This window comes from Echinococcus granulosus, assembly GCF_000524195.1.
Source record: "Echinococcus granulosus chromosome Unknown EG_S00040, whole genome shotgun sequence".
Classification (NCBI taxonomy): Eukaryota; Metazoa; Platyhelminthes; class Cestoda; order Cyclophyllidea; family Taeniidae; genus Echinococcus; species Echinococcus granulosus.
Genome location: NW_020170420.1, coordinates 627,086 through 639,796, shown reverse-complemented (window position 1 = coordinate 639,796; position 12,711 = coordinate 627,086). Strand labels below are relative to the sequence as shown.

The 12,711-nt window shown below is 43.7% G+C and overlaps 1 protein-coding gene across 1 annotated transcript in view; it reads left to right on the top strand. All coding sequences in view use genetic code 11, as the record gives it.

The window, feature by feature from the left end:
* Positions 1-376: 376 nt before the first annotated feature.
* The window catches only part of EGR_05481 (Solute carrier family 25 member 46), a gene marked incomplete at both ends in the record, with an annotated part of 19,176 nt that continues 6,841 nt past the window's right edge, over positions 377-12,711 (top strand). Inside the window, 6 exons of the mRNA XM_024494730.1 lie at positions 377-509; positions 543-582; positions 626-797; positions 829-929; positions 1,057-1,114; positions 1,987-2,301. Of these exons, the coding sequence (XP_024350915.1) occupies positions 377-509; positions 543-582; positions 626-797; positions 829-929; positions 1,057-1,114; positions 1,987-2,301 (819 nt within the window). The remainder of the gene's footprint in view (positions 510-542; positions 583-625; positions 798-828; positions 930-1,056; positions 1,115-1,986; positions 2,302-12,711) is intronic.

Here is a 12,711-nt window from a genome sequence, read left to right as displayed (position 1 = left end):
AATCATTTAAAAACTCTAAGCATTTTAAAAAATATAAAGTCAGATATCTTAGCGTTTGGGATTTTGCACTTTTTTGAGTAAAAACGTCCTAATGCTACCGTAAAAATTATGCTAACTAATCAATGATTTGATTCAGAAGGTGCGAGTGTACCTGCTAACACTCGCTTAATAGTGCCAATATACACTAAAAAAGGATTTACAATTTTATTTTTGAAAAGCAATGTTATTTATTTTTTTGAGTTGAAGGAAATGTATTTGAATGATTCGTTAACTAGCGCAAACTATACGAGTGAACTGTTTCAGCCAATCAATTTGCAGCACTGTTCAGTGAGCAAGATTTTCTATTCGCATTTAAGCGTAAATTTTTTCGTTAAAAATGTGGTCAAGTAAACTAAGAGAAATGGAAAAATCACCATCATCTTCCAATCAAGAAGATGCAGATACTGCTTTAGTCCCTGAACCTCAAGCGGCCGCATCGACTGAAATCCCGTGTAAATCCACCGATATTTGTATGTTCTTTTTGCGCTAACTTACACCTTCAGCTGTTAAAGAAATGGTTAGTTACGGGCTCAACGTGTCAAGGTATTTTGTGCAATTGACGACTTCTCTCTTAGTGCAATTACAGATGTATTATTTGCTCACCCATTTCTGGTCCTTCGACATCAATGCCAAGTAATTCCATAGGAAGCATTAGTTCTTCTTTCAGGTTCGAAGCCGAAGCAAATCTATTCATTTTCTACCATTTTCTCTCCTACCGATTATACGCACTTATGTTTCGCGGCAGGTTAGATGCATACGTACATGTATTGTATTACTTTATGCTGTCAGGGGGTATTATCGCTATGGAAGGGACTAAGTGGTGCAGTAACAGTGAAAGTTGTTAAAACAGTTTCCGAAAATGGACTCTCTGAGGTTCTGTCACTTCCCAAGTTGGGTTTTGTTTTTCGCAATAATTTCGAGTCTTTAGAGAAATTACTATCTATAGCAGTGCTGCCAAAATTTCGCTTCATGTTCTCCTCAAAGTGTAAGGATTTTTTCTGATGTAATAAAATCTAGACTTTCTTGGATGATTGTAACTCCATTTTACGCTGCAAGCATTGTGGAATTTGTTCAGGTAAGCTGGTGCTCATTTCGCTTAGATATGTACCGATATGAGGTGTTTTTATTTGAGTATTTGAGTCATTTTTGAGGGTACTACGGGCTATCTCAGTTTGGGAAAACGTTTATCGTTAAAGTACAGATGTACTGGAACAGTATAGACACGGAAGCGCCTTCATGACATGAAGGTGTTAACCAAGATCGTGGAGACCGTAGGGCTCACGTAGTTAAATGTGTTTTAAAACGAGTTTCATTTTGCTGCATAATTTATTTTCTTCTTGAGTACTACTGGCGCTCTCATTGCCAACTCTTCTTCGCCTGTCATGAGTCTTTTCTTTAGCAGTGCACAGGGACAAAGGTGGCGCGAGGAACTTAGCTTGTAGGATGAGTGGTACCTACTAGTGACAGTCCATGCTGTGGAACAGAGTTGGGTTTCCTAATACTAGGTCCTCCGTCGAGGGAAACATCAATTTTGGGGTTAATTCGGAAGACTGAACATATCTGGGAGCGCATCCTCTAGCTCGATCGCCCTTCCTGTTAACGCTTACTCAAAGATATTAAGAGAAGGAGTGATATCATGTTCTTAGGCTATGCTTTAAATTGTTTTGGTCGGATACACATAGTGAAGTACATTACGGTTTGTTGCAACTTGTCTTCGTACAGAATTCGGGAATGTGGCCTGCCAAAATCAACGTCTCTTCAACTTTCTTGTTGATTCATACATCCACATCGTGGATTTTCTTTCTGTGATCTGACAAGACATAGTGATCCAGAAAAATACTTTATTGCACATGACCTTAGGGGCACTAAACGTGGACAGATGGTAGTTTGCAAATCTAAACCTCTCATTATAATGTGTTTGATCCTCCTATACTATCTTTACTGCAGTCAGATATAGCCTCAGAGCCGACAACCTTGGTGTCTTGCCTCCAGGAGGGGCTGCGACGTCTCCTGCCCAACATCTCTCCTACCGTTTCACGAATGGGTTCCGTGGGGGGCAAACTCAAGGCGGGTTTGCGAGCAATTCCCATTCGAACTTCACGCCTCCTGCCCGTATGGCGACTCGTGCTGCCTGTAGTGGTGCTTGGCGTGGGGCAGCATATTATTCACAGTTTTGTGAGCTTTGGAGTTAGTGCCTATTTGGGACGTGACCAAGAGCCGGAGCAGTTAGATGCGGAGGTAGCTGAGTCGTGCAACATTCCGGTACGTTTTTGGCTCCTATTTGGTCATATCTAACCCCCTTTGGCCCCCTTGGGCTGTTAAATTAACTCCATGAGTCTCAACTTATGCATTAGGGTTTTCTATCTTGCTGTGTTGTAGCCTTGATCTATTAAATTATCACAAGTGAAGGAGCGTTTCCCGTAATTCCATCGTCTCCTCAGGGAGGTCACCCCATCTGCTGTATCATCTATTTCACAGTAATAATGGATCCCCAATTATACAGCTTAACTCTACCTCTCTTAATAGCTTGACTTTGATGATCCAGGCCAGAAATAAACCAAGATTTTTGACCTCATTTGATTGTTTTATGAGAACACCAAACCCTAACCGCTTTATTTGACTATTCCTAAGCATTTTGCTTACACCGAGGTCCGCAATATTGTCTCCAACTGTGCATTCTGTGGGAAAAACATTGCTGTTTTTGGTTCTAGACTCCCCCAGAAAAATTTACAATAAAAAGGCCGAGGCATGAAATCACAGGTTCACATTTCCCCCGGCTTAGCCTACTTACAAACAATCAGTAAACATTTGTGGGGCTCTGTTGATAAATTAAGCGCCCGGCTTGTGGAGTAATTTTCTTCATTTACTCCACCCATACTTCGATCGGTATTCATACACAGTATAACGCCGTCATTATTATTGCACTTAAAACTGGGTTTCAGTGTGCTTAGGCTGAATAAAGTGAAATGCTGTGCAGTCAACTTTGTCTAAAATCCATTCTTTTCTCGTCTAGTAAAGTTCATAACTGCTTCTGTTATGCGCGTTAATTGGTGTGAAAGAATTGGCTGCTCTGCAGATAAAAGAAACAGACTTTCTTAGACAATCTAGCTTATGAAACTTGAGTAGTTTATCTTATAATCTTTACATTTGTATGCATTTCTAGCCAGAAGAGTTCATTTTAGGCATTAGGATCATAGAAGGTAGCGCGTTTTTTTGTGATAAAATGGTGTTTTTAATCTTCCCATTATCACCCGATCGTATCCATTCTCTGCGACTGCTGCACCATGAAAAGGCGCATTGAGAGGCGGGATGCATTATCACGTTATTGTGGTAATAAATACCTCCACTGGTGCCATTTCCATCCGAAATACTTACTGCAGACGTTCTCAAAACATTATCTCCATCTTTATGAGCTCGCTTTAACGCAGTGCAATGACATAAGCCCTTTTACCTTTATGATGATGGGCGCCCACTATCAAATTACTTTTCTAAGGAAACTCCTTCAGAGGAATTGACGTAGATTTCTGCTTTATGCTCCCTTTCGGGGGCAAATCAGAGAGGTAGGAGGGGGACACTTTTTACCCATTATTCTGTGATAGCTCAAAAGGGAGAATATCTGTGGGTGCGATGTTTCTTTACCGAAAGAGAAGCACATTGATCATCTCATGCATAAGCTATCCGAATGCATCTCTATCAGATTTTGACACTTACTCAACTCCATCTAGCTTGGAGACGTCCTTCACTTCCAGACTTATTTTAAATGATCCATTTGCTATAGAAATGGCAGAACTAATTCAATCTGCTTCATCTGTGTCTCGAGGTGGATAGATGTATCCAACTTGGTCTCTGCTGTGATCTCCCAAGAGTAAAAGTGTCGGGCAAAGTAGAACTTTTTCAAGCATCAAATCACTTAAAAGGATGCTGCTATGGTAGCACAAAGCGTACTTTTAGGCGGAAGGTGTGTTTTGCCGCGAGTGCTGGTAGTCAGTGCACATCTCATGGGTCAATTCAGGTCACGTCAAGACTATTGACAACAGCAGTAGCTCGTGAATGGTAATGAACGAATTTGTAAAAACCGAATCTACAGACGTCTTGCCTTTTTGAAAATCTCAAGCATAATATGGTGCGGGGATGAGCGGCTGCGCCACCATGGGTAACTGGAATGGTGTCAACGTTTCAAAGACGCGGCTCTAAGCCCCAAGCCTCGATACTCATTCAGCTTTTGAAATGCCTGGACGTGAATAGTCGACTTGTAATCCATTGTAAACCCGCACAAGTTAAAAAAAACAGATGCAGACCTCACTCCTTGAAAGTGTTTATTATTTTGTGTAAAACCAAAAGTCCAAGTTTGCCTCAGACGCCCTCTCCCATTCTCCTCTGATATACTTGTGGTTCGAGGTGGATCCATCTACTTCCTTCTATCGCACCCGGTTTCACCCCAAATCGGAACCTCTAAAAACACTTTATTATTTATTCTCTCTGACGTTTTAAGCTGTCTTGACCTTATGGCAGAAAATGAGGTGTCTTCCTCAGAATAGTCAAATTGAAATCTTTGAGATGTAGCGAATGGGCTTAACAAAACTCGGACACCACCATATGCGTGAGCTTTCCTGTCACTCAAATGATTTCCCAATTGTTTTTTTCCCCCCTCTTCGTCGAGCCAAATGGCGTTGCATTCGCGGTACTACCACGTGGTGTGGTGAGAATGGTTATGGTCATTGTCAAGGTAGTCGAAGAGAAAAAAGAAGAGTAGACACATCCTATTGTCTAGCGGTTTCCATTTGTCACTATGCCTTACCCATCTTTCTCCATTCCTCTCTTTGGTTAGTTTTAGCACCCTTATTGCGTCTATTATTGTTTTTCAACCTTTCTTTACCGAGCAGTGATTATAAATTCCATACTCTCTCTCTACTTTAACTACGAGTGGGGGTTTTTGAAATAAAACACGAATTCAGGGAGTGCAAACGGCGTCAACTTGAACATTTTCGGCGTAGGAGGAGTTTTCAGTATGGTCTGCCTCACGTCGTCATTGAGACTGCAACCCCCACCTCCACGAGATCAGAAATTCTAAGAGGTAAGTGTTCACAGGGGTGACGGCTTTCGTCTGGCACTGAAAATACCATGACTGGCACTATCACTGTCCAAACGCCTTGCTGCTCACAAACCGCGTGTTCCGCTGCTGCATTGCGCTTGAAGTCCGCGAGGGTTAGGATTCCACGCTGTTGTTCACAAGGTGCGCCTCCCTCAGCTCCGTGCACAGAGTAGCACTGTCGATCGCCAACTTGTCTGAAGACCTTTGGAGTGGGTCGTGATCTGTGACGCACTTGCCACTTCTCACAGTGTGCTGTACGGGTAGGACCACACATCTCCACTTGCTTGTAGCATGCAAGAAGGGCGTCGCTATGCCAGTGCTTATTGCAGTAGAGAAGAGTTTCAAAATTTTCCTCCACCATATCCACTCCCCCTTCCCTTATTTCGCAAAATCAAGCGCAAGCTGCGGATTTGCTTGTCCTAAGTGGACTCAGATAAACTGTAGAGTGCAATTTAGTGTTATCATCTCCTTTTTTTCGCATTCATTTAGATTTAAAAATTAATTAAAATGCCCCGTCTGCTGTATGTTAAAAAGCCTGACAAACGTATAGTGCATTTTGAAGGCACCTCGACAGTCGGTCGGACCTGGATACACTCACTTAAGTTAGCAGCCCAAGTTAGGCCGGTAGCAATCATATTTATTCGAGTTGTTTTTTTCCGACTGTCGGGGAAAACGAGGCGATTTGCCCTTTTTACCGACAGTAGTGAATCTACTTAGCTTTAGGTGCAAGCACGGAATCTAGTTGGGGGAAAAATGTCTTTAGTTAATGCATATCTTTTCTTTTGTTAAAAATTAGGGCTTTTGTTTTCTCACAAGAATCAGGTTTAACACATTTGTCACTAGCGCCACGCATGCGTGACGTTATTACATCAGCCTGGCGTCACATATATGTGACGCTTGTTTAGTATCACTTAGTAATCGAATCTTGTAAACAGGTAGGTTGAGTTTAAACTCATAACATAGATAAGGGATGTTTCTGGTCTGTAAAAGGATAAATTACGCTTTCGTAGACAATTTAAGGTCATGCTGGAACATTGAAGCTCATGGAGTGGGTCAAATGCGTTAATGGGTATTTGGAGCACATTGCCGTCTGGACTTTCAAGTTGTAGTGCTCCATCAATGGTTGTCGTTATAGCGCGTCACAGGCCTACCACATCATTGTTTTGCCCTGACGTCCTGTCACAATGGCCATTTATGGCCCCTGCTTTTTTACATCAGTCTTGACACTTGACGTCGGCGCTCCCCTTTTTTCCTTTAAAGGACGTCCCACTTGTGTTTTTGGGATAAAAGTAATTTGCTCGCAGTAATGGCTGCGCATGAATTCGGTGTACTTCGTTAAGCCTTAACTCCTGGATTTTTTAGCGCTCCGAGGCTTTCTCAAAGCTGAAAGTAGTCATAACACTAGGGCAGAAAACGCATCACTGGCATACGGAAGGGCTGGCATGTCCTGGAGGACATGCCGTTCTGTGGAAGTGCAATCGCGAAGCCCTAAGTGCCTGCGTAATCAAAGCAAAGAGTTAGCCAAATAATCAAGGTAGTACGTAGTCCCCTCTCTTCTTTTGAGCGTCGTCCCCGCCGCTCCCCTTGGTCAACCTTCTGCGTCGGCCATCACAACGCAGTCGGTGCTTTGGGAAAAACATCCACGAACCAACCGTGCCATCCGTGGAATTTGCGTGCAACTGAGGAGGAGCTTGACCTCGGTGTCACTTATTCCTCTTTGGAATTCCATGGGATCTGGAGTTTTGTCCTGTTTAGGAACTGTGGCGAAGGCAAGGGGAATGTGCTCGTCATCTCGTGTGTCCATCACTAGTCGTGAGACCGCTGACCGAGAAGCAGAGTTACTTGGCAAAGGACGGCGTTTAAAACAGCATAATGGTGATGGGGTTTTGTGTCCATTCCTCCTTGCCACTTTGTCTTCACTTCAGTACTACGCAGCCATACATCCACCAGGGTTCTGTCCAGTTGGTAGAGGGGTGGAGGAGGCATGGCGAGTTCACTTGCTTGATACCTTCATGCAGGTGCCGTAGACAACTTCGTAACGAACTTTGCTAGATGGCTCACGGCCAGTGTTGCCTCGGTTTTTAATGGCGTTCCTGCAGAACACAGGACTGGGTGTTAGTTGCTGAAGATAGATGCCATTTGTAGTCCTCCCATCCCCAGCAGATGCCCTTCTTCCGTCACTTTACTGTTTGTCAGTCAGCAATAGGAATGTGGGTAGTTGTCCTTTATGTTTGGGTTCGCTTTCCACTGCCATCAATGCAGCGCTTTGAGTCTTCCTTGAAGGTGAAAAAAGTCATAGCACCAGCACAAGGTATATTTTGCCGATGTAGGGAAGGGCTGGGGGCTACTGGCTTGACCCAGAGGACATTCCTCGGAGCCTTGCATGCCTCCGCAGCCAAAACGAAAAATTAAACAACCTATTAAAGTATTACAATTTGTTGACCAGTCTTGCGTCCAAACTGCTCTCAGTTCCCCATCCGAAATTCGATCGGTTACAGGGGAGAAGGGTGTTTGGTGTTCGCTTTTCCCCTGGGAACGTCCCAAAGCTTAGATGGCTGAAAGTTAGCTCTCTACCATTTGGAGACCTGGAGCAGAACAAATTGCCACCATGTTAAAAGCCGACTGGTTGGTGAGCTAAAAGACTCCATATTATTGCATGAGTAATTAAGGTAAGTACCCTCTGTACCCCCGGTAGCCTCAGTGTTTACCTGACTGTAACGCCTGGACTTATTTCCTGTAAGTCCATCTAACCTTGCCCAATCGGCTCCCCTATCTTTACCCTTTATCTGAGGTCATGCCACTAACCCCTGAATGTGTCATCTACGCGATCCCTCTGTTGCGTTTCTGCCCAGACTTATCCATCCAAAACAGATCTCTTTCGTCTAGAGCTAATTTTTGTTTCTTTAAAATTATTTCTTTATTCAAGAGGCGTTATTTTAAGTTATCGTTTTTCACACTCACCCTAACGGAAGTCTTAAATTCCGAGGATATCGCTGTCGCCTAATCTAAGGCATACACGCAATACAAGCTTCAATTCTTGGGAGGTTGTATGAAAGATTTATCAGTGGCCACCACTACTACATGCTGAAGGAAACATGTGTAGGGTAAAACTTTCACTTTTTTTGGTCCTCCTTTTCTTATGAACAGCTTGTGATTTTGTTCGTCTTTTCTACTTCTTTGCGGTTTTAACACGTTCTCTACCAGCGTCACATATGTGTGACGCATTCTTCTTGCCAGTTTACGATAACAGATTGCGGTGGACTATGTTGCAACTAGATTAGCTGAGGCTGGAATGATAAAATGGATAAAAAGTATTCCTGATTTGGTCGATTTTCTTCCCGAGTTCCTGGCGCCAAACGTGTTAATTTTGATTAGGTGCTTGCCACATGTAACATGTGTAGGACAAAACCTTCAGCGTTTTTAGTCCTCCTTTTCTAGTGAACACTTCGTGATACCATTTGTCTTTTTCACCTATTCGCATTTTTAACACGTTCCTTACCGGCGTAACATATGTGTGACATGCTCTTCTTGTTGGTTCACGCTAACAGATCGCGGAAATTCACATTACAAGCAGTGTGGTTGGGATTGAAATGGTAAACCCTGATCTGTTAGCTGTCGTGCTAATCTTGATAAGGTTTTCGCTATGTGGAAAAATCTAATGTTGTAGGCGCTTCTCGCATGAAAGACTTCCAGTTCTTCAACTCTTATCTCCCCTCGGGTTGTGGCGATTGCCAAATCCTACCATATTTCAATAGCTCTTTTTTTACGAGTCTCCACGCGCTTAGTCATTCTTCCTCCTGTACCGTTTAGGCTTGGTAATTAGTCTACAAAATCGAGATTTTTGTTACTGTGATTCACCACTATAAATGCAGCGTCCCTAGGCTTCCCCATGTACACAATGGGAGGAGGCACTGAGATGACGCCCACTCATTTGCATGCTGTAATTATTACCCTCCTACACTTTTATGGAGAGTTTTGATTTTGTTTTTGTTGTGGTGGGGATAAGTTCTTTCGTTGCAAAGTAATCCTCCTTTCAATGGGACCTTCTTTCTATCCACCTTAGCTTCGGATAGGACGCGTTCGTAAGTGAATTTGTGGATAAAAGCTTTTTTTGGCCATTGGTAACTAGTTTACGTATTTATCAAATCATTTTTATCTCTACGGGGAAATAAATTCACAAGTGAATTTTAGTGTTACACTTTAGGGTGTATCAAAATATCACATTGATTAGGCGATTTGGGATAGAATCATTTGCCAAAAAATACTCGACATTTTGAACAACTTTGGCCGAAGTGTTGGAGTCGCAACCAGCGAGGTACCGAATCAGAAGAGGCTGGAAGGACCCGCGTAGTTGTTTGGAAGGGGGTTTTATGTGGTTCCTCTTCTATTTCGGCAATTATAGGAGGGGGGCAAGGAGTATCATGATTTGCCATCACCGTGAGAGGGTTCTTGACTCCAACGATGGTTCCGATCGCGAATTGTGCTGAGGAGGGGGTCTCTTCATTTATTTATTTACGGCTGAGGATGGGTTTCCATCGACCGCCAATCAATTTGCGGGTGATGTTTGACCTTAAGTGGGGTTATTGAATAAGATCCGTACCACATTCCTCGCTTCCACTTCATTTCCATTTCTGATATCGTTCAACCACCTACTCAGGCTATTGATGAAGTGGCTTTGAATAATTTAACCCTGGCTACATTTCAGAACCTGCAGTTTGGGTCCTTCCCAGAAGTCGACGCTCCTCCAGTGGCTTTTCTGTTGCGAGTTTCCACAGATCTCTCTCTCCCCAACTGATGTTTTCTTTCGGCGGTGTTTTGCTGTGGTCTCCAGCAGAAACTTGGGATTGGGGTCGTTACATACGACTATTTACTCGTAGGCACTACAAAGCTTAGAACTGTGTCAGTTTAACGTGTTGTTTATGAACTTCCTATTCGTAAAACGTCGGTTGGCCCTGATGGGTGGAATTTCACCTTATCTGCTCCGGGAGTCGAGTTGACCTCAGAGGCTGATTTTCCGTCAAATTCGTTGTGGTCTAGCGTTTGGAGAGGCTATGAATGTGGTAGTAGAGCACAGCATCCGTCAGAACTGGCTTGAATGCATGGATAAGTAAGGCGGCAAGTGAATAATTTGGTTGTGGTGGCGTACCGCCCAAACCTTATCACTGAAATGATTTATGAATGGATGGAAGGAGGAGGAGGTTAAGGAGGGAAGGTTTTTTATGCTTAATCGCGCAATGTGAGAACAAAGAATTACGTGGGTGGTGATGAAACATCTGGTTATCCTCTATGCCATCATAAAGCGAGGTGGGGAAGCTGTGGATGCTCCAAGGGGAATGGGTACCACGTGGCTAGGTAACAGGTGGCAATGGGGTAGGAGGCCTTTCACTCCCTTATTCACCACTTCACTCCACTTCACTTTGTTGTGGTAGACTACAGACAGAATTATTCACTGGCAATTACGTATTCGTTGAAGGCGAAACAATTAGGGCTGAGACCTATTCTATTCCATCCTGTCGTCTGTCTCCAACCTTGTACTGCACCTCAGAATTGGAAGATGGCTTTCTATCATCACCATCTGGGTGGTTATTATAATTTCTTGCCACTATTCAACCACATTTGAAGCGGTAGAAGCGGAGATGGCTCCCAGAGACACATTGTTACGTAAAAGTGGGATTCCCAACTATTTTGTATCTCATTGGGAAGTGATGGATTGGCTGAAATTGTGATTACTCCTACGGACCTAGATCGTACCCGGTTGCCTTGTAGCATATAGAGGCCGAATAGCTGGAGGCTGGAAAGCCTCGTTCTATACGTAACTCAAAGAAATGACATGAAAAATTACTGAATTTGATTTGCCATGCATTGAGAGGAGATTTGCATTCCCGTCTTTTTCCTCAACGCTGAATTTGAAGCGATGTATATTTTTTCTGATGTGGTTAATTAGCGGTGTTTTCTTTCCATGAGTACACCAACGAGGAGGAATTTTCGCATCCTGCTTTTTTCCCCCTCCGTCCTCCTCCGCCCCATCACTTTCTACTCCTGTCCTGCCTTTGATCTTGGCCTGGTCAGTCGAGACTATGCTCCCCCTCCTCGTGAAGTGGGGGAATTGTGTGAAATTGGTGAATTTAGTCTCTGGCAGGTAGTAGGAAAGGCAATTTCACCACAATGCAACCATCCCCTTAGGGCAAATTCATTTTCAAGTGTCTTTTTTCCCTCCCGCGCTTCTTTGGGTAACTATTCACCCCCCACCGCTCCTCCCCTCCGCTCCATCAAGCCTATCAACTTGATCAAGTTGGGTTGAGTTGCGAAATCAATCTCCTCCTTATGTTTCTTTTTCTTTTGAATAAAGGAGGATTTTATTGTTGGCGGGAGGCTGCTAGATTCACTCTCAATGCTCTCGACGGTTTCTCTCGCCTGTCTAGTAGGTTCTCCTCCACACCGGAGCAAAGATGCTATTACTCTCAATTGTTTGCGTTCTCTTTCAAACAACTAAGAAGGAAAGTGAAAGTGAAACTGGCTTTTTACGTTTTAGTCAACAGTTTTTCCTTAAGAAAGTTGCTCTCTTTTCCCCTCTGCTGAATTGAGGAAGCAGGGCGGTCTTTGCAGATACCTTTTTATTGTTGGTGCTTTGAATTTCGAATCAGTAAGAAGTAAACACGAATTGGTCAGGTGGGTTGCAGTCCGGCAGTCTAAAATTCACTACATGGTATGGTCTTGTAGGAGGTTTTTTATCAAGTATTCTCCTTTCTTTTCATTTGATGGGTGTCCTTTTCCCTGAATAAGTCGAGTCCTCCTCTCTCTCCCCGTAGTCACAGTCATCTGTTGCCAGTTGACTGTTGTGTTGGGAATTTCTTATCGTAAGAGCGTGCATCGCACCGAGTCTTTCCTGAATTCAAAGGTCGATGTAATGCTGGGGGACGCACAGAAGGGCGGAGGAGTTGTTAACATGACTAGGAGGTCACGCCACCCACCCTAACAACAATGGGTGCCTGTGAAATGAAAACGAGATGTTCGTCCTCACCACTCCCCTTGGTCAACTTCCCCATCAATTATCATAACGCAGTCTGTGCTTTGGGAAAAACACACTCGAACCAATGTGCCAGCCGTGGAATTTGCATGTAACTGAGGGGATACTTGACCTCAATATCACTTATTCCTCTTTGCAATTCCATGGGATCTGCAGTTTCGTCCTGTTTGGGAACTGTATTGGGGAAGGGGGTTTGTACTGGCCATTTCTTGTATCCCCCACTAGTCGTGAAATCGCTGACCGGGGAGCCGAGTTGCTTGGCGAAGGATGGCGCTTAAAATAGCTTCATGCTGATGGGATTTTGTATCTATTCCTCCTTGCAGCTTTGTTCTCACTTCAGTACTGCGCAGCCATATATCTACCAGGGCTCTGTTTAGTTAGTAGAGGGGTGGAGGAGGAGGTACCGCGTGTTCACTTACTTGATATCTTCATCCAGGTACCATGGACAATTTCGTAACGAACTTTGCTAGGTGGCTCACGGCTAGTGTCACCTCGGTTGTTAATAACCCTCCTGTAGAACGCAGGACTGGGTGTTGGTTGCCGAAAGTAGACG